The sequence below is a fragment of the Procambarus clarkii genome, chromosome 5 (assembly GCF_040958095.1).
Source record: "Procambarus clarkii isolate CNS0578487 chromosome 5, FALCON_Pclarkii_2.0, whole genome shotgun sequence".
Classification (NCBI taxonomy): domain Eukaryota; kingdom Metazoa; phylum Arthropoda; class Malacostraca; order Decapoda; family Cambaridae; genus Procambarus; species Procambarus clarkii.
The window spans coordinates 13,850,475-13,873,454 of NC_091154.1; the positions used below are offsets into that span (position 1 = coordinate 13,850,475).

Here is a 22,980-nt window from a genome sequence, read left to right on the forward strand (position 1 = left end):
TGTAAGGTTGTGTTGTCAGTTTGGTAGTTGTGACGTGGACTGTTGTGCCCCACATGCAAGGTCTGGCATTTATTGTTTGGTAGTTGTGACGTAGACTGTTGTGCTCCACATGCAAGGTCTGGCATTTATTGTTTGGTAGTTGTGACGTGGACTGTTGTGCCCCACATGCAAGGTCTGGCATTTATTGTTTGGTAGTTGTGACGTGGACTGTTGTGCTCCACATGCAAGGTCTGGCATTTATTGTTTGGTAGTTGTGACGTGGACTGTTGTGTCCCACATGCAAGGTCTGGCATTTATTGTTTGGTAGTTGTGACGTAGACTGTTGTGCTCCACATGCAAGGTCTGGCATTTATTGTTTGGTAGTTGTGACGTAGACTGTTGTGCTCCACATGCAAGGTCTGGCATTTATTGTTTGGTAGTTGTGACGTAGACTGTTGTGTCCCACATGCAAGGTCTGGCATTTATTGTTTGGTAGTTGTGACGTAGACTGTTGTGTCCCACATGCAAGGTCTGGCATTTATTGTTTGGTAGTTGTGACGTAGACTGTTGTGCTCCACATGCAAGGTCTGGCATTTATTGTTTGGTAGTTGTGACGTAGACTGTTGTGCCCCACATGCAAGGTCTGGCATTTATTGACATTAAAAAGCATTTGTCAGTCATCTGACCACTTGTGGAGTTCATGCAGATCTCTTTGTAAGGTCTCAATATCACCTTCACTTCCCACTTTACTTACCGAGATGTATGCCAAATTTTGTGAAACATATGACAAAGGCCCACAAACATTCATACAAAAAAAAATAAGATGCAGGACCAGAAAACAAGATTGGTTCACTAAAAATTGTGAGTGGGCCAAAGACGAAAAGACAACAAAATGGGTTCAATGTAAGGGCAAGAAAGCTTAAAGGCCGTACCCAAGAGTACGGCTCACAAAACCCGTCCTTACTTTCTTATAGTATTGCAATGTTACTTTAAACCAGGGTTGTAGAACCCATATGCCTTTATAAACACTTAAAACACAAGAGTGACCACGTGGGACTGGTATCACATTTTGTAATTGGCGGGACTCAACAAACAATCAAAGTGTGTACATTACATCTATTAAAACACAGGAAATGGGATAATACACTAAGAATAATTACTCACTCACCCAATTAACGATTACAGTTCAAGTCACTTGAACAATATGGAGGTCAATAACCTCACACAGTGAGGGGCACCTCACTAGCTCTCACCACACAACCTGTGTGTGTGTGTGTAATTACATAAGTGTAGTTACAGGATGAGAGCTACGCTCGTGGTGTCCCGTCTTCCCAGCACTCTTTGTCATATAACGCTTTGAAACTACTGACGGTCTTGGCCTCCACCACCTTCTCCCCTAACTTGTACCAACCGTCTACCACTCTGTTTGCGAAAGTGAATTTTCTTATATTTCTTCGGCATCTGTGTTTAGCTAGTTTAAATCTATGACCTCTTGTTCTTAAAGTTCCAGGTCTCAGGAAATCTTCCCTATCGTTTTTATCAATTCCTGTTACTATTTTGTATGTAGTGATCATATCACCTCTTTTTCTTCTGTCTTCTAGTTTTGCCATATTTAATGCCTCTATCCTTTCCTTGTAGCTCTTGCCCTTCAGTTCTAGGAGCCACTTAGTAGCATGTCTTTGCACCTTTTCCAGTTTGTTGATGTGCTTCTTAAGATATGGGCACCACACAACCGCTGCATATTCTAGCTTTGGCCTAACAAAAGTCGTGAACAAATTATTTAGTATTTCGTCATCCATGTATTTAAAAGCAATTCTGAAGTTAGAAAGCGTGGCATAGGCTCCTTGCACAATATTCTTTATATGGTCCTCAGGTGATAGTTTTCTATCTAGAACCACCCCTAGATCTCTTTCCTTATTAGAATTCTTTAAAGATTTCTCACATAATTTATAGGTTGTGTGGGGTCTATGTTCTCCTATTCCACGTTCCATAACATGGCACTTATTCACATTAATTCCATTTGCCAAGTGGTGCTCCATATACTTATTTTGTCCAGGTCTTCTTGAAGGGCATGACAGTCATCTAAGTTTCTCATCCTTCCTATTATCTTAGCATCATCAGCAAACATGTTCATATAATTCTGTATACCAACTGGTAGATCATTTATGTACACAATAAACATCACTGGTGCAAGAACTGAACCCTGTGGTACTCCACTTGTAACATTTCTCCAGTCCGATACATTGCCTCTGATTACTGCCCTCATTCTTCTATCAGTCAGAAAATTTTTCATCCATGTTAGAAGCTTACCTGTCATCCCTAAAATATTTTCCAGCTTCCAGAACAACCTCTTATGTGGAACTCTGTCGAAAGTCATTTTTAGGTCCAGATAGATGCAGTCAATCCAACCATCTCTTTCCTGTAATATCTCTGTGGCTCGATCATAGAAACTGAGTAAATTCGATACACAGGATCTTCCAGATCGAAAACCATACTGTCTGTCTGATATTATATCATTTCTCTCCAGGTGTTCTACCCATTTAGTTTTGATTAGTTTTTCCAATACTTTCACTATTACACTTGTCAATGATACAGGTCTATAATTAAGGGGATCTTCCCTGCTGCCACTTTTGTAGATTGGAACTATGTTAGCTTGTTTCCACACGTCTGCTACGACTCCTGTACACAGGGATGATCAGGTGAAGTGGAATGCTGAGCTCAGGTGCACATTCTCTCAGAACCTATGGTGAAACTCCATCTGGGCCAACTGCTTTGTTCTTACTGAGCTCCTTTAGCATATTTTCCACTTCGTCTCTAGACACCTCTATGTGCTCTATGTTGTTCTCAGGAATTCTTATTGTCTGGTTCTCTGAAGATTTCATTTTGTACAAACACACTTTGGAACTTTTCGTTTAATGTTTCACACATTTCATTTTCCGTGTATCTGTTTCCCATTTTCAACCTCTAGATATTATCCTTTACCTGCAATTTGTTGTTTATGAATTTGTAGAATAGGCCCGGTTCTGTTTTACATTTATCCGCTATCCCTTTTTCAAAATTTCTTTCTGCCTCTCTCCTTACTGCCGTGTAGTTGTTTCTCGCATCTTTATATCGCTGGTATGTTTGGGGGTTTGGCCTCTTCCTGTATTGATTCCATTTTTGTGTCTTTTGGTCTCTTGCCCTCTTGCCATTTCTGTTATACCAATCCTGTTTTCTGGCCCTGCATCTCTGTTTTAGTACGAATGTTTCTATGCCTTCATCGTATATTTTGCAAAATTTGTCATACATTTCATTTACTTCCCTGCCTAGCAACACGTCTGTCCAATTACACTCAATAAAAAAATTTCGAAGTTCCCCATAGTGTCCTCTCCTTAAATCGAGTTTATCAACTGTTTCAATGTCCCCATTTTCTTCTAGATGATTTCTTAAAGCATAATCAATGTCTAACAGGACGTGATCACTCTTTCCCAAGGGAGGAAGGTACTGGATGTCAAATATCTCTTCTTCTTTCCTGGTGAATACTAGATCCAGTACTGACGGTACATCTCCTTCCCTCATTCTTGTGGCCTGCTTTATGTGTTGATACAAGAATGTCTCCAGAATGAGGTTCACAAATCTGCATGTCCAAAAGTCGTCTGTTCTTGCTTCATAGGCCTCCCAGTCTATTGCTTTAAAGTTGAAGTCCCCCAGTATCAACAGTCGTGATTTATTTTTATCTGCTTGTACAATAATATCTCTCATGACCATTATAAGACCCTCTCGTTTGTCATCCAGTTCTTCCTTTGTCCATGTGTTGCTTGCTGGTGGGCTGTAGGCATTTAAAATTATCAGCTTATCATCCTGATTCCAGACCTGCAATGCCATTATGTCAATATCTCGAGGGTTTTCAAATATTAACTCTCTTACCTTCAGGTGTTCTTTCACTAGCACAGCCACTCCTCCTCCCTTCCTAGTTTTCCTGTCACGTCTCCAAACTGAATAGCCTCTTGGGAATACAACTTCATTTAATATATTTCCTTCAAGTTTCATCTCTGATAATGCATCAATATCTGGGACCCTAAGCTGAATTATATCTTGCAACTCCAAAGTTTTTGACCTCACTCCATCTATGTTGGTATATACAATTTTCAGGAACATGTTCCCTTTTCCTTTTCCGTGTGTGTGTGTGTGTGTGTGTGTGTGTGTGTGTGTGTGTGTGTGTGTAGCGTGGGCCCTCACGCCCTCCTGGAGTGCAGGGGCGCTCCTCTCACAACAACGCGCAGATTCACACACATTTACTACTACATACTGTCAAGCACAAATGAAACAAAGTTTAGCACATAAAATAAACTGGTATTTTAACTAAGAAGGGGGCGTATTACGCTGTTTTTAAATGTTGTTTAATATCAACAAAACTTTTTTTTACTAGTTGTATATAAGACGGGCTGCAACTGTTGTAAGTTTCAGTATCTCACCCTAAATAGAAATGGCGGATTTTTGTTTAACGAATTTTACACATTTTCAATAATACTCCACAAAGACAATTTTCAAATGAAATCATTTTTGTGACACTCATCTATCAGGATTTTTATACCAAGGATTATCCAATATGTTTAGTTTTACTCTTTATCTTTTTAGTCAAAGTTCCCCCCAAAATATATGCCAATATTTCATGTTTGCAAATATTTATAAAATCAATAAATGAACCTTGGAATAAATTGTTTTTAAAATGTTGTAGACGTAAACTACAGTGTTGTAGAGGTGTAAACTCTACAGTGTTGTAGAGACGTAAACTCTACAGTGTTGTAGAGACGTAAACTCTACAGTGTTGTAGAGACGTAAACTCTACAGTGTTGTAGAGACGTAAACTACAGTGTTGTAGAGACGTAAACTCTACAGTGTTGTAGAGACGTAAACTCTACAGTGTTGTAGAGACGTAAACTCTACAGTGTTGTAGACGTAAACTCTACAGTGTTGTAGAGACGTAAACTCTACAGTGTTGTAGACGTAAACTCTACAGTGTTGTAGACGTAAACTCTACAGTGTTGTAGAGACGTAAACTACAGTGTTGTAGAGACAAACTCTACAGTGTTGTAGAGACGTAAACTCTACAGTGTTGTAGAGACGTAAACTCTACAGTGTTGTAGACGTAAACTCTACAGTGTTGTAGAGGTGTAAACTCTACAGTGTTGTAGAGACGTAAACTCTACAGTGTTGTAGAGACGTAAACTCTACAGTGTTGTAGAGACGTAAACTCTACAGTGTTGTAGAGACGTAAACTCTACAGTGTTGTAGACGTAAACTCTACAGTGTTGTAGAGACGTAAACTCTACAGTGTTGTAGAGACGTAAACTCTACAGTGTTGTAGAGACGTAAACTCTACAGTGTTGTAGAGACGTAAACTCTACAGTGTTGTAGAGACGTAAACTCTACAGTGTTGTAGACGTAAACTCTACAGTGTTGTAGAGACGTAAACTCTACAGTGTTGTAGACGTAAACTCTACAGTGTTGTAGAGACGTAAACTACAGTGTTGTAGAGATGTAAACTACAATGTTGTAGAGACGTAAACTCTACAGTGTTGTAGAGACGTAAACTCTACAGTGTTGTAGAGACGTAAACTCTACAGTGTTGTAGAGACGTAAACTCTACACTGTTGTAGAGACGTAAACTCTACAGTGCTGTAGAGACGTAAACTCTACAGTGTTGTAGAGACGTAAACTCTACAGTGTTGTAGAGACGTAAACTCTACAGTGTTGTAGAGACGTAAACTCTACAGTGTTGTAGAGACGTAAACTCTACAGTGTTGTAGAGACGTAAACTACAGTGTTGTAGAGACGTAAACTCTACAGTGTTGTAGAGCCGTAAACTCTACAGTGTTGTAGAGACGTAAACTCTACACTGTTGTAGAGACGTAAACTCTACACTGTTGTAGAGACGTAAACTACACTGTTGTAGAGACGTAAACTCTACACTGTTGTAGAGACGTAAACTCTAGTGTTGTAGAGACGTAAACTCTACAGTGCTGTAGAGACGTAAACTCTACACTGTTGTAGAGACGTAAACTCTACAGTGCTGTAGAGCCGTAAACTCTACAGTGTTGTAGAGACGTAAACTCTACACTGTTGTAGAGACGTAAACTCTACACTGTTGTAGAGACGTAAACTACACTGTTGTAGAGACGTAAACTCTACACTGTTGTAGAGACGTAAACTCTACAGTGTTGTAGAGACGTAAACTCTACAGTGTTGTAGACGTAAACTCTACAGTGTTGTAGAGACGTAAACTCTACAGTGTTGTAGACGTAAACTCTACAGTGTTGTAGAGACGTAAACTCTACAGTGTTGTAGAGACGTAAACTCTACAGTGTTGTAGAGCCGTAAACTCTACATACAAGGTATAAATTTCATGTAAATTGAAAAAATGAAAGTAGAGAATTAATTTTATGTTAGTTGACAATAAATAAGATCAAATATTCTGCCACCTGTGGTTGACGTTGACTTCAGTGTCCTCCAAAATTTGCATCCTTACAGATAGGCTTAAGTTCTGTAAGCTGTAGAAGTTGCATGCAAATTGGCTCATAAAAAATATAAGAAAAAATTTGTTAAAAAAAAAAATCTTAATTTTTTTGTTTTAAAATTTGTTGGGCATAAAAGTAAATATTAAAATACTTTATTATATGCTATTGTGACAGCTTAGAGTCATAGACATGATTTCAGGTGACACTTGTGTTTGATGATAATTTTTGACCATTTTGGAACATTTTTGACACATAATTCAATATATGTTTTCTCCCTTCCTATTTATGCTACGATGCTCAGACTTGCACCAGTTAAACCCAATTTTATACAACTAGTCAAAAAAGTCTGATTGAAATCGAACCAGTTTTCATTTATTGCATATTTTCGTAATACGTCCACAAGGTAGACTTTATATGCCAGTCATTACGTCAATATAGGAAGAGGCCTAACTATCAAACATGCCAGAACTACAAGCAACATCTTGAGGTTATCTTGAGAGGATTTCGGGGCTTAGCGTCCCTGCTAAGCTAGAAATAAAGCAGTTGGACCTGATGGAGTTTCACCTTGGGTGCTGCGAGAATGTGCAACTGAGCTGAGCATTCCTCTCTTATTGATATTCCAGACATACTTGTGTACAGGAGTCTTAGCAGATATATGGGTAAAGGCCACAGTACCAGTCCATAAACATGACAGTAGAGTTCCACTCTTATTGATACTCCAGACATACTTGTGTACAGGAGTCTTAGCAGATATATGGGTAAAGGCCACAGTACCAGTCCATAAACATGACAGTAGAGTTCCACTCTTATTGATACTCCAGACATCCTTGTGTACAGGAGTCTTAGCAGATATATGGGTAAAGGCCACAGTACCAGTCCATAAACATGGCAGTAGAGTTCCACTCTTATTGATACTCCAGACATACTTGTGCACAAGAGTCTTAGCAGATATATGGGTAAAGGCCACAGTACCAGTCCATAAACATGACAGTAGAGTTCCACTCTTATTGATATTCCAGACATACTTGTGTACAAGAGTCTTAGCAGATATATGGGTAAAGGCCACAGAACCAGTCCATAAACATGGCAGTAGAGTTCCACTCTTATTGATACTCCAGACATACTTGTGTACAGGAGTCTTAGCAGATATATGGGTAAAGGCCACAGTACCAGTCCATAAACATGGCAGTAGAGTTCCTCTCTTATTGATACTCCAGACATACTTGTGCACAGGCGTCTTAGCAGATATATGGGTAAAGGCCACAGAACCAGTCCATAAACATGGCAGTAGAGTTCCACTCTTATTGATACTCCAGACATACTTGTGTACAGGAGTCTTAGCAGATATATGGGTAAAGGCCACAGTACCAGTCCATAAACATGGCAGTAGAGTTCCTCTCTTATTGATACTCCAGACATACTTGTGCACAGGCGTCTTAGCAGATATATGGGTAAAGGCCACAGTACCAGTCCATAAACATGGCAGTAGAGTTCCACTCTCATTGATACTCCAGACATCCTTGTGCACAGGAGTCTTAGCAGATATATGGGTAAAGGCCACAGTACCAGTCCATAAACATGGCAGTAGAGTTCCACTCTCATTGATACTCCAGACATCCTTGTGCACAGGAGTCTTAGCAGATATATGGGTAAAGGCCACAGTACCAGTCCATAAACATGACAGTAGAGTTCCACTCTTATTGATACTCCAGACATCCTTGTGTACAGGAGTCTTAGCAGATATATGGATAAAGGCCACAGTACCAGTCCATAAACATGGCAGTAGAGTTCCACTCTTATTGATACTCCAGACATCCTTGTGTACAGGAGTCTTAGCAGATATATGGGTAAAGGCCACAGTACCAGTCCATAAACATGACAGTAGAGTTCCACTCTTATTGATACTCCAGACATTCTTGTGTACAGGAGTCTTAGCAGATATATGGGTAAAGGCCACAGTACCAGTCCATAAACATGGCAGTAGAGTTCCACTCTCATTGATACTCCAGACATCCTTGTGCACAGGAGTCTTAGCAGATATATGGGTAAAGGCCACAGTACCAGTCCATAAACATGGCAGTAGAGTTCCACTCTCATTGATACTCCAGACATCCTTGTGTACAGGAGTCTTAGCAGATATATGGGTAAAGGCCACAGTACCAGTCCATAAACATGACAGTAGAGTTCCTCTCTTATTGATACTCCAGACATCCTTGTGCACAGGAGTCTTAGCAGATATATGGGTAAAGGCCACAGTACCAGTCCATAAACATGGCAGTAGAGAAGAACCTCTAAATTATTGACCCGTATCATTAACAAGTGTGGTAGTCAAAACACTAGAACAATAGTTAAAACCAAATGGTTAGAACATGTGGAGAGTAATGACATAATAATGGACACAGTATGGTTCTCGAACACGAAGATCCTGTGTAACAACTCTTAGTTATTATGATGGAGCCACAGAGATACTGCGAGAAAGATGGTTGGGTTGACTGCGTCTATCTGGACCTAAAATGGCTTTAGCAGCAGCAGTGGTAGGGGATGAGGGGAGGGAGTCAAGGGGTGGGGACAAGAGGGGTTAAGGGGGGGGGTGAAGAGGGGAAAAGGGTGGAAGGAGTGTGGGAAGAGACCGTCAGGTGTGGCCACGAACCCCTTCTATATAATTAAAAAAAAATTAAATTTTGCCCCGAGGGGCGAGTTTATTGGGCAGCGCCACTCCACTCATTCACACACTCACTCGGTGTGTCCACTCACACAGCGCCGTGTGTGAGTGGACACACCGCCATAGCAGCATGTAAAATACTCCCCAAAAGGATGAAAACCTGCTGGGTTGTTCATCATGTCACTTGTACCCAGACACAGCTGGAAAAGGTTCAAAGATTTGCCACCAGACTAGTACCCGAGCTGAGAGGTATGAGCTACGAGGAGAGACTACGGGAATTAAACCTCACTTCGCTGGAAGACAGAAGTGTTAGGGGGGACATGATCACCACATTCAAGATTCTCAAGGGAATTGATAGGGTAGATAAAGACAGGCTATTTAACACAAGGGGAACACGCACAAGGGGACACAGGTGGAAACTGAGCGCCCAAATGAGCCACATAGATATTAGAAAGAACTTTTTTAGTGTCAGAGTGGTTGACAAATGGAATGCATTAGGAAGTGATGTGATGGAGGCTGACTCCATACACAGTTTCAAGTGTAGATATGATAGAGCCCAATAGGCTCAGGAATCTGTACACCTGTTGATTGACGGTTGAGAGGCGGGACCAAAGAGCCAGAGCTCATCCCCCACACGCACAACTAGGTGAGTACAGCTGGGACTTGCTTAACTGTCTCAAGTGAACAGCTCCTCAAACAAGAAGATTAACATATGTCAACCCTTAAAAGCTTACGTTATATTGCGGGTGCAAAATGGGAGAATCTTTTAAGAACAGTATCAATATTTAACAAATAGTGTTTTCCTAATTCAAACAATGTGGGGTTTATTATTCTACACATACTTCTAATGTCTCTCAGGTGTTCACATTCACGTAGATAGTGGTCAAGGCGGTGTCCGTCACTCTCACCACAGATTCTGCAGCTTCGCTGATCAACTGTTGTTTCCATTCCGTATCTCCATGGATATTTGTATCCAAGATGGATTCTCGCTATTACTGATTCTCTCCTGCGTCCTCCTCCACTTTGTCCATAATGATTGGGATTGCCAGCTGCAACCATGTTGTACCATCGTACAGATTCACTGGTTTGTGCTTCTATCCTCCTTTCCTCAGTTACCTTGTCACGGTGATGTTGCCCGACAATACCTCTAATTTGTTGAAGAGTCTTGGGTATGAAGTATTCAATATGGTCTCCTTCAGCGCCTTCAACATCTGCTCGTTCATTCCCACATATTCCAACATGGGAGGGGATCCACAGAAACTTGACGACTCTTCCCTGATTGGTAAGTACTCTCACAACTCTTAATTTCAGCGACTATTGCAAGATTTTCTGCCCGATTTTTACTTAGGCTTTGCAGTGCTGCTTTCGAATCGGTGCAAATCACTGCACCATTAGTGTTTCGTTCAAGAAACCTTAACGTCATAACAATGGCAGTTAACTCTACTTGCGATGAAGAGGCATAGTTCTCAATACGTGCTTTTTCTTCATTTCTGCGTTGAAAAGCATTATCCTTAATTAGAGTGTATGCTGCACCAGCCCTGCCATTGACAGGGTTAGATGACCCGTCAGTGTAGATTTGATCTAGTTCATCTCCGGCTTCCTTATAAATTTCCTCGAGATACTTGTGCCTCATTTCTTGTGGTAACATGTGGGATTTTTTCATTGCCATTTCATTGATGATAATCTTGCACGAGTCATCCTCCCAGGGAGATAACCTCTCTACAGGCATGAGCTCACGGGGGCTTGCTCAAGCAGGTGAAGTTCTTCGAGGTAGCAGACTGATCTGTGATGCCATTTTTTGCTTCTCTTGTTTCCCCCTGAAAGTAGCACAGAACTCAGTTTTTTCTTAGCAATATCATTGTAATGAGGATCTCTGGCTATCCTAATTGCATGCTTAGCATTCAGCTCCTTAATTCTGCTTTTAACACTGGGGAGGGACAACTCCTCTTGTAGATTGGTCGTTTTGGAAGTTCTTGGAACTCCAAGAATGATTGTCATGGCTTCATTCTGAATGCTTTCGAGCCTTTTCATATCGCTTTGGGAGTAGATGCATGAAACTGGTGTTGCATAGTCTATGACGGAGCGCACATAGGCTATGTACATCATTTTAAGCACGGCAATAGAGGCTCCATGTCCATTCCAGGTCATAGCTTTCAGTGCCCTGAGTCGACTTTTGCATGTTCCTATGAGTTGTTGAGCTCCTCTTTCTTCCCCTTGTTAGAGCCGACAGTGACGCCAAGGTACCGATAGTGGTCAACCCATTCAAGTGTTACACCATTAATTTGTAGTTCTTCATTTTCTCCCCTCTTGTGATGAGAGTATGCTTTTGTCTTGTTTGTGGAGAGAGTGAAACCGAGCTCAATACATTTCCTTCCAAGGAGTTCAATGGACTGTTCAATTTTTCCCAAGGTGGGAGCTTGTATTAGAACATCATCTGCATATCCCACTTGTTGTGTTCCTTCCGGAAAATTAATATTTGCAATGGCGTTCATAAGTACATTGAATAGTGTAGGGCTTAAGACTCCGCCTTGGGGGGTCCCGAGTTCCATATTCATTGTTATGGAGACTGCTCCATTGAAGCAGACCTTGGCTTTCCTCCCTGTGAGGTAGTCTTCATCCCATTTCATGAGTCTCCCCCTTGACACCCATGTATGCAAGCTCGTCCAGGATCGCAATCCCCTGTGCTTTGTCGAAAGCTCATTTGATATCGACAAATACAGAGTACTTAGCTGTGTCATTAGCCAGGTAATTAACTTTACAATTTGCTGTGCTCCGTCCTTTAACAAATCCATTGACCCCCTCCCCTAACCTGCTTATTTTGTGCAACAGTCGGTTTAGAATGATCCTTTCAAGCATCTTGCAAGTGTATGAAATAAGACTGATAGGTCTGTAATTGCCAGGGTCATTGAGTTTCGGTATGGGAACAATTATTGCGTGTTTCCATTGTGTGGGCAGCACTCCACTTAGGAATGACTTGTTAAACAGGAGGAGTAGTGGATTCCCAGACACTTCACACAGTGCATTGAGTATGTCGTAGGTGACGCCATCTTCACCAGGTGCAGTACTTTTACCCTTTTTCATAGCGCCCCTTACTTCCTGGGCTGTGATTGGTTCCCCATATTCGTCATCACTAGACAGTGCTCTTGTTATCCTAATCCTTCTGTCATCATGTCGCAGGAGCTGTTCTTTGCATACTTCTGCAGGGAGGGAGGGGGAGGATGCTGCATCACTCCACTTGTGAATTAGTTCCTCAGTCTTACCCTGGGGGTCTTTGTGAGCCACAGGCCGGGCTCTGCCCCCCTTAGCTATCTGAATTTTTGCCCACATTTGTCTTGCAGATGTTTCCCGTCCAATAGAGCTAGTGAACTCAAGCCATTGTCTTTCCCGCTCTTTAATCTTCTCTTCCCTGGTGTTACGGCCCTATTGCCCTATTGGGTCGCAACTGATCTTCTCTGATGTTATTTGAGTTTGGGTGTCCGGCCCCAAGTTAGTAGTGGCTTTCAAGGGGTGTGTTCCGTAACGCAAGTAAATTAAAGGGGAAGGGATAAAAATGCACTAATTTAAATATATATTCACCACCACCAATAAATAAATATATAAACAGTCACTCGCTGGGGCTATAACTACACTTATGTACATTAACTTGTCTTCCTCTGAAGACACAGGATGCTCTACGGTGCTCAAGACGAGTAGCCCTGGTTCTCTTCTTGTGGCCTCACGATGAATCCTTCGATTCCCTAGGCGAATCTACCCTGGCCACAGGCCAGCCAAATCACAGTCTCACTGGGTGCACCGTCGTGGAGGCCTTCAACCACAAATCCAGCCTGTAGCTGGCAGGTTCCAATCAGCTCCGCTGTGTAGGCCCCTCCACGACCGATAGTAGGGTTGCGAGCCCTAGGCAGGAGCCTCGTGTGATCCCGCTGATCACTCTCCTCTATATAGCACCACAGTAGTCTCTTCCACCAGTCAACCCCCGGGTACAACGATTCCTCAACTCTGCCACGTCCTAGGCAGGCTAACACTCTCAGCAGTGTTCGTCCGGGAGTAACTCACAGCTTCTTCAGCAAACACGTGGAGAGACTTTGGCTGCCTTGGGTAGACTGCCCATCATCCAATCCAGCAGTCCCAGGTCGACTCTGTAATCAGACACGTCATCAGTACTAGGGACACCCTAGGGCACCTCACTTACAGGCTTAGACACAAACGCCCACCTATCCACTCCATAGATGGCGTTGCTGTCTAAGCGTCACCTCACCAGAGGTCAGCAGCGGCTATGTTATGAGCTGATCAAGACGGGAAACCAGCCCCTGTGGCCGGTATATCCTGTCCTCACTAGATGGTGCCGTCCATTTGGAGGGAGTTTCGGGAGCAGACTGGCAGATGGCGTTGTCGTCACTGCTCCGTGCTCGGACGCTGGACTCGGGTCCGTAACACCTGGCTACTTGACACAGTTTTAAACAGTTCTTGGTTGCTGTCAGTGGGATGTCTCCGGTACTCTCATCTCATGCTCCTAACATTTGCATTGAGCATCTTTATGTAGTCGTTCTCATACCATTTTATTTTCTTCTTCTGAGGGTTACTGCGGCGAGGCGTAGGGCGCGGAACTCTGAGACAGTGCTTAATGTGGTGATTAAGGTCATCAACAAATGTGTCAATGTCTTCTGGGATTTGGTATTCCGTGAACCAGTCACTCGTCCTGTTTATTCTATATAATTATAAATGTCTGTCTGTGGAGGTTGGTGGGGCGGGTTGGGACATGAGGGGAACAATAATAATATTAATTCATTGTGTCGGGGGACAGGAAGCCCGAGTGTATTCATACATGTTAGGTTTATATAAAGACCCCCCTACCCCCCCAAGGTGGCATTACTAACCCCGCCCAGGAAGCAACCCCACAAGCTGACTACCTACTTACTCCTGGGTGAACAGAGGCACTAGGTGAAAGGAAGTGTGCCCAACCATTTCTGTCCTGCACGGGATTAAAACCCAGAATTCTCGAGTGTGCGTCGAGAACGATCCCGAACCTGAGAAATATGGGAGAGACGACATGGAGGAGGGAGAGAGGGGGGGGGGGGGTAGGAAAGGGGGAGCGAGGGGAGGGGGTAGGGAAGGGGGAGAGAGGGGAGGGGGTAGGGAAGGGGGAGAGAGGGGAGGGGGTAGGAAAGGGGGAGCGAGGGGAGGGGGTAGGGAAGGGGGAGAGAGGGGAGGGGGTAGGGAAGGGGGAGAGAGGGGAGGGGGTAGGGAAGGGGGAGAGAGGGGAGGGGGTAGGGAAGGGGGAGCGAGGGGAGGGGGTAGGGAAGGGGGAGAGAGGGGAGGGGGTAGGGAAGGGGGAGAGAGGGGAGGGGGTAGGAAAGGGGGAGCGAGGGGAGGGGGTAGGGAAGGGGGAGAGAGGGGAGGGGGTAGGGAAGGGGGAGAGAGGGGAGGGGGTAGGGAAGGGGGAGAGAGGGGAGGGGGTAGGGAAGGGGGAGAGAGGGGAGGGGGTAGGGAAGGGGGAGAGAGGGGAGGGGGTAGGGAAGGGGGAGCGAGGGGAGGGGGTAGGGAAGGGGGAGCGAGGGGAGGGGGTAGGAAAGGGGGAGCGAGGGGAGGGGGTAGGAAAGGGGGAGCGAGGGGAGGGGGTAGGGAAGGGGGAGAGAGGGGAGGGGGTAGGGAAGGGGGAGAGAGGGGAGGGGGTAGGGAAGGGGGAGCGAGGGGAGGGGGTAGGAAAGGGGGAGCGAGGGGAGGGGGTAGGAAAGGGGGAGCGAGGGGAGGGGGTAGGAAAGGGGGAGCGAGGGGAGGGGGTAGGAAAGGGGGAGCGAGGGGAGGGGGTAGGAAAGGGGGAGCGAGGGGAGGGGGTAGGGAAGGGGTAAAGAGAGGGAGAGAGGGGAAAGTGGGAAGAGGGGGAAGGAAGAGGGGAATATGGGGAGTCACTCTTAAAAACCTTTAAGAGTGAATGTCATTCTGAAACTGGAGGCCAGATGCCCGCTGGCCCCAATACCTCGTCTGGAAGTTTGGGGCCAGATGCTTGGGGCCAGCTTCAACAGACACTTCGGGCATCTGGCCTCCAGTTTGGGGCCAGATGCTTGGGGCCAGCTCCAACAGACACTTCGGGCATCTGGCCTCCAGTTTGGGGCCAGATGCTTGGGGCCAGCTCCAACAGACACTTCGGGCATCTGGCCTCCAGTTTGGGGCCAGATGCTTGGGGCCAGCTCCAACAGACACTTCGGGCATCTGGCCTCCAGTTTGGGGCCAGATGCTTGGGGCCAGATGTTTGGGGCCAGATGCTTGGGGCCAGATGATTGGGGCCAGATGCTTGGGGCCAGATGTTTGGGGCCAGATGCTTGGGGCCAGCTTCAACAGACACTTCGGGCATCTGGCTTCCAGTTTGGGGCCAGATGCTTGGGGCCAGATGTTTGGGGCCAGATGCTTGGGGCCAGCTTTAACAGACACTTGGGGCATCTGGCCTTCAGTTTGGGGCCAGATGCTTGGGGCCAGCTCCAACAGACACTTCGGGCATCTGGCTTCCAGTTTGGGGCCAGATGCTTGGGGCCAGATGTTTGGGGCCAGATGCTTGGGGCCAGATGATTGGGGCCAGATGCTTGGGGCCAGATGTTTGGGGCCAGATGTCTGGGGCCAGATGATTGGGGCCAGATGTTTGGGGCCAGATGTTTGGGGCCAGATGTTTGGGGCCAGATGCTTGGGGCCAGATGTTTGGGGCCAGATGTTTGGGGCCAGATGTTTGGGGCCAGCTTTAACAGACACTTGGAGCATCTGGCCTCCAGTTTGGGGCCAGATGCTTGGGGCCAGCTTTAACAGACACTTGGAGCATCTGGCCTCCAGTTTGGGGCCAGATGCTTGGGGCCAGATGCTTGGGGCCAGCTTTAACAGACACTTGGAGCATCTGGCCTCCAGTTTGGGGCCAGATGTTTGGGGCCAGCTTTAACAGACACTTGGGGCATCTGGCCTCCAGTTTGGGGCCAGATGCTTGGGGCCAGCTTTAACAGACACTTGGGGCATCTGGCCTCCAGTTTGGGGCCAGATGCTTGGGGCCAGATGCTTGGGGCCAGCTTTAACAGACACTTGGGGCATCTGGCCTCCAGTTTGGGGCCAGATGCTTGGGGCCAGATGCTTGGGGCCAGATGCTTGGGGCCAGATGTTTGGGGCCAGCTTTAACAGACACTTGGGGCATCTGGCCTTCAGTTTGGGGCCAGATACTTGGAGCTTCAACAAACTTTGCAGGGTGATGTGTAACTGTATGGGGAGTGTCATAGGGTGGTTGTGGACGACCCCCGTGCCCCCCCTTAAAGTAGGATTGGCTTCTATTGTGACAACCAACAAGTCCTATGAAGCATGACATGTGGCTTCACTGTCCATAGAGTGTCTTCAACTTATTACAATATTATCAATGTTGAGTCAACGTTGATAACATTGATGCAACTTCAATCACATTGATGCAATATGGATAATGTTGACATAATGTAAATTCAACATTACTCAAACATGTTTCACCCACTGGGAGAGAGGATGGCTAGGTTAACGAGAGAGGGAACAGGAGAGAGGGAGAGAGGGAGGGAGGGAAAATGTGCGAAGAGGGAGAGACAGAATGGGAAAGAGAAAGATACAGTTAGAGATATATAGAGATATATCAGAAAACTCTTTACCTCTGAAGGATTCGAACCCAGACAGCCAGGGCTCCATGCCCTTTGGCGTGTCCAGTTCTGTTACCACTAGACCACACTGACTGTACAAAAGAACTGGAAGTCTTAACCCAATTCCTGACAGCTCTCAGTGACCATTTTGGGCTCAGGTATATTATCAGATCACTTCATCATGCTGGGCCACGCGAGTATTATTTGTGCTTCAAGCTTCAATAGTCCCCAATGGGACCATTCATGACCCATTGGTCACCAGTGGGACCATTCATGACCCATTGGTCCCCAGTGGGACCATTCATGACCCATTGGTCCCCAGTGGGACCATTCAAGACCCATTGGTCCCCAGTGGGACCATTCAAGACCCATTGGTCCCGAGTGGGACCATTCATGACCCATTGGTCCCCAGTGGGACCATTCAAGACCCATTGGTTCCCAGTGGGACCATTCATGACCCATTGGTCCCCAGTGGGACCATTCATGACCCATTGGTCCCCAGTGGGACCATTCAAGACCCATTGGTCCCCAGTGGGACCATTCATGACCCATTGGTCCCCAGTGGGACCATTCAAGACCCATTGGTCCCCAATGACACCATTCAAGACCCATTGGTCCCCAGTGGGACCATTCAAGACCCATTGGTCCCCAGTGGGACCATTCAAGACCCATTGGTCCCCAGTGGGACCATTCAAGACTCATTGGTCCCCAGTGGGACCATTCAAGACCCATTGGTCCCCAGTGGGACCATTCAAGACCCATTGGTCCCCAGTGGGACCATTCAAGACCCATTGGTCCCCAGTGGGACCATTCAAGACCCATTGGTCCCCAGTGGGACCATTCAAGACCCATTGGTCCCCAGTGGGACCATTCAAGACCCATTGGTCCCCAGTGGGACCATTCAAGACCCATTGGTCCCCAGTGGGACCATTCAAGACCCATTGGTCCCCAGTGGGACCATTCAAGACCCATTGGTCCCCAGTGGGACCATTCAAGACCCATTGGTCCCCAGTGGGACCATTCAAGACCCATTGGTCCCCAGTGGGACTATTCAAGACCCATTGGTCCCCAGTGGGACCATTCAAGACCCATTGGTCCCCAGTGGGACCATTCAAGACCCATTGGTCCCCAGTGGGACCATTCAAGACCCATTGGTCCCCAGTGGGACCATTCAAGACCCATTGGTCCCCAGTGGGACCATTCAAGACCCATTGGTCCCCAGTGGGACCATTCAAGACCCATTGGTCCCCAGTGGGACCATTCAAGACCCATTGGTCCCCAGTGGGACCATTCAAGACCCATTGGTCCCCAGTGGGACCATTCAAGACCCATTTGTCCCCAATGGCACCATTCAAGACCCATTGGTCCCCAGTGGGACCATTCAAGACCCATTGGTCCCCAGTGGGACCATTCAAGACCCATTTGTCCCCAATGGCACCATTCAAGACCCATTGGTCCCCAGTGGGACCATTCAAGACCCATTGGTCCCCAGTGGGACCATTCAAGACTCATTGGTCCCCAGTGGCAATGGAAGAGATGTTGGGAATTGGGATAAGGGTCAGACGACTTCCAATTCTGTCATACAGTCAGTGTGGTCTAGTGGTAACAGTGCTGGACACACCAAGGGGCATGGAGCCCTGGCTGTCCGGGTTCGAATCCTTCAGGGGTAAAGTTCTCTGATGCATGTTAGCTTGGGGACCATTCAAATTTGATGCACATAGAGAGAGATATAGTAAAGATCAACTTTATAATCTATAAAATTATAGATATAATTTGAGATAGAGAGCCAGGCATGTATATCATTACAGTAATACAGTGTGTATATTTATGTGAGCAGAGCGCCAGGCATATATATCATTACAGTAATGTAATGTGTATATTTATGTGAGCAGAGCGCCAGGCATGTATATCATTACAGTAATACAGTGTGTATGTTAATGTGAGCAGAGAGCCAGGCATATATATCATTACAGTATTGTAGTGTGTACATTTATGTGAGCAGAGCGCCAGGCATATATATCATTACACTAATGTAATGTGTATATTTATGTGAGCAGAGAGCCAGGCATGTATATCATTACAGTAATGTAGTGTGTATATTATATGTGAGCAGAGAGCCAGGCATGTATATCATTACAGTAATATAGTGTGTATATTTATGTGAGCAGAGAGCCAGGCATGTATATCATTACACTAATGCTGTGTGTATATTATATGTGAGCAGAGCCAGGCATGTATATCATTACAATAATGTAGTGTGTATATTTATGTGAGCAGAGAGCCAGGCATATATATCATTACACTAATGCTGTGTGTATACTAATGTGAGCAGCTTCGTGGCCAAGGAGGTGGGAGAACATGTGTGGATGGGGTTGACGCCAGTGTCAGTAACTGGATGCGTTACGTCAACTGCTCCACCAGCCAGATGGAGGCAAACCTCGCCGCCTTCCAGTACAAGAGACAGATTTACTACAAGACTAAAGGCAAAATAAACAGGTAATACTAGACATCTTTTTGCCCATAGTGGCTTAGTGTATATTTATTTAACTGTTTATGTGGCTTTACTACAAGCCAGGTGGACTAAATGGTTATATTATGGCTTTACTACAAGCCAGGTGGACTAAATGGTTATATTGTGGCTTTACTACAAGCCAGGTGGACTAAATGGTTATACTGTGGCTTTACTACAAGCCAGGTGGACTAAATGGTTATATTGTGGCTTTACTACAAGCCAGGTGGACTAAATGGTTATATTGTGGCTTTACAACAACCCAGGTGGACTAAATGGTTATATTGTGGCTTTACAACAACCCAGGTGGACTAAATGGTTATATTGTGGCTTTACTACAAGCCAGGTGGACTAAATGGTTATATTGTGGCTTTACTACAAGCCAGGTGGACTAAATGGTTATACCCCCTCCCTGCCCATCCCATTGTTGTCGTGAGGGGGCTTGGTGGGCGGCTGCCAGAGTGTGATGCTCCACGGGTCAGTCCTCTGTCCTTTTGTAGCCTTCTGCTCCTGCTGCTGTCCTCACAAATTATGCTGGACAACTTTTCCTTATGTTTCGTTTTTCTCCCCCCCCCCCTTCTTCTCCTTTCTAATTGTAATTTCTCGCCGACCTTTTGCCTGTTTTGATTATTCTTTCGGCCATCTTTTGTTTTGACGCCCGGGTGTTTGAGGAGGCATACTCTTGCACCCGTAGAACTGTAGTACCCAATGTCTCGAGCGAGGGGGGGGGGGGGTCCTTTTATTGTTAATCCTCCTTTCGTTGCTGAACCCGATCTCGACGGACTGATGGTTCTTAAGACAACATTTGTGGGGTGTATACTCACGATGCACCCATGGGGAGCCCCCGGCATAATCAGCAACATGTCTCTTGTTGGGTGCCCTGCCTCTTAATTGTTGCTCCTTGATGGGTGTGAGGGCACATTCGTGAGTTAAAGTATTACTTCTTGTTTCCATGTCGCTGAATACTGTTCCTCTTATAACTTCTCAGGCTCGTGGGGTGGGCGACCAAGCCCCCAGAGTCGGAATGTGTTGGAAGACCGAGCTCTGTAGTCCCCGCTACATTGGGCTCCGACCTAGCTTCTCCTTTGACCCTCCTGACTACTATCCCAGCTCCCCTCACTCCTCTGTGATTGGGTCGAGCCATACGCCCCCATCGGTGACCACCACGTCCCCTAACGTGGCTCAGACCCTCATTGTAAATACTGCACCTTTTAACCTCACTCTCTCTGGGGGTTCTCAACGCCGACCCCACCACGGCTGCACTCGCACGATTCCTCCCATACTAATCCGTACCAAGCCTTGTTTGGTCCTGTTTCGTGGCCAAAATATTTTGATCTCCCTCTGGATTCTACACCTCCTGACGATTTCTCACTCCATAAATACCTTGTTGATTCGGTGGATGCCTCTGTTAATTTTAACCCCATACATTTAGATACATGTGTCGCTGCTCCTTCTCAGGATGCAGCTACCCACTTACCTGCATTGTCCTGCATTGGAGAGACCCCTGTTCGGGTCTCCAAAAACGCTCGGTTAAATGCCAGTGTTGGCACTGTTCTCCTTCCACACCATGTTGCAATTGGTGTTACAGACCTAAAAGACTGCCATGAGGATATTAAACATACCCTAGAACTCCAAGGCCATTCTGTCCTCCAGGTAGACACGTTCACTCGACCCCCTCGTGGTCATCCCCGTCAGCCCCTTCGAGTTGTGAAAATCACCTTTGATAGTAGGGCCCGTCCGCCCTCTATAATTCTTGCTGGTGCCAGATGCTCCGTTCAGGAGCACATTCCCTCTCCTAGACTTTGCAATAAGTGCTGGAAGTTCGGGCATGGTGTCCTCAAATGCTTAAGTACTGTGTATCTATGTTCCATGTGTGGGGCCGATGATCACTAAGTCTGAGTGCACTTCCCAAGCTCCATGCCTCAATTGCAGCGAGACCCAGCCTACCTTCTCCCGCTCGTGTATACACTATAAATTTGAGGAAGCCGTCCTCAACTTGAAACACCAGGATCGTCTGCTTTTTCCTGAAGCGAGACACCAAGTTCTCCATCTCACCCGTTTTGCTGGCGTATCCTTTGCTCGCATGTTGCATTCTACCTCTCCTCGTCCTTCCCACCTTACTCAGTCTCACAACTGCTTCCAGTCCTTAGACCCGAACACGCCCTCCTCCACCTCCTCTGTTCCCTTACGTTCTGTCCCGAAGGGGCCCCCTCCTAGTTCTCTATCTGAAGTTTTCCCGCTTCTTACCCAGTCTGCCATGTCTCCTGTGTCTTCTTTCCCTTCTTTCCCCAATCCTCCTTCCTACCCCTCCCCCTAGTCTCTTGGCCCTCCACACTGCCTGTCTGTCCAGGCTGATGTCCATCATCCTCCCAGCAATCTTCATGTTGTTCACTTCCGTTCATCTTCTCCCATTGAGACAATTGAGTCTATCACCCAGTACGTTGTTGCTGGAACACCTGTCTCTGAGTCAGAAACGAAAGCCTTTCTCCTCGCCTTCGTCCTCCTCCTCCTCTGACTCTCTCGCTCCGTCCCCTTCCATTTCAGTGGTCAGGCCCCCTGTCTCAGCAATGGAGATTTCTTTAGCTTCTGATTCCCTCTCAGTTGCTGCCCCTATTGAGGTGCGCTCCCTTGTTTCAGCCCCCTTCTCCATGCAAGACCGTGCAAGATATCGAAGACAGTAGCGATCACAGTGGTCCTGGAGATATAGGAAGCCAGTGTCAGCTCATCAGATCGTCGACATAAAGAGCGGAGAAGATGGCAGAAGGGAGGGATTAAAGAAGATCATTGACGGCAACCAGAAAAAGAGTAGTGCTTAGAACACTACCTTGTGGTACACCTTCCTGTTGCTGAAAAGAGGCAGAAAGAGTGGTACCAAGCATGACTCGAGAGGAACGAGGAGAGAGGAAGCTTTGGAGGAAGAGAGGGAGATTACCACGAAGGCCAAAAGAACGAAGTTGAGACAATATATCTCCAGGTTGTGTCATAAGCCTTTTCCACGTCAAAGAGGACAGCAACAACGGAGGTCTTCGCAGCAAAAACAGTACGAATATAGACCTCCAAGTTCACCAGGACATCAGTTGTGCTGCGGCACTTGCGGAAACCAAATTGAGAAGGGGAGAGGTGGTAATGGTGTTCCATGAACCACATCAGACGGACATTTACCATAAGCTCAAAGAGTTTGCAGACACAACTCATGAGGACAATAGGGCGGAAGTCCTTAGGGGATGTCCAGAGAGACCCTGGTTTCCGAATAGGAAGTACAACGGCATCGAGCCAATTCTCAGGGACTGACAAGGACTCCCAGACCTGTTATACAGACTCAGTAAATACTGAGACGTGCAAGGAGGGAGATGGCGAAGCATCTCATAATGAATGTCATCCAAGCACTGGTGCCATAGAACCACAGAGGGCCAGGGCAGACTGAAGTTCAGAGAGAGAAGTGATCGTTATAGGGAAGGCGGACGAGTGTGGAAATCTAAGGGACGAGATTCAAGAACGGGCTTACAAAGAAGGAAGGATTGAGGAAAATGAGAACCAGAGCTAACAGAAGAAAAGTGGGAACCCAGTTCGGTCGTGACCTGCACTGGGTCCGCCACAAGAGTACCACAGAAGTGAAGAACCGGCGAGATATCTGGAACAAACTTACCCGCAATCTTGTGGATCTTCTTCCAGATCTCCGGTAGGGGAGTAACGGACGTAATGGTGGAA

The 22,980-nt window shown here is 46.1% G+C and overlaps 1 protein-coding gene across 1 annotated transcript in view; it reads left to right on the top strand.

Moving 5' to 3' along the window:
• The window catches only part of LOC138373364 (uncharacterized), a 110,585-nt gene that overhangs the window by 64,835 nt on the left and 22,770 nt on the right, over nucleotides 1-22,980 (top strand). The window contains exon 7 of the mRNA XM_069339564.1: nucleotides 19,096-19,259. Within this exon, the coding sequence (XP_069195665.1) occupies nucleotides 19,096-19,259 (164 nt within the window). The remainder of the gene's footprint in view (nucleotides 1-19,095; nucleotides 19,260-22,980) is intronic.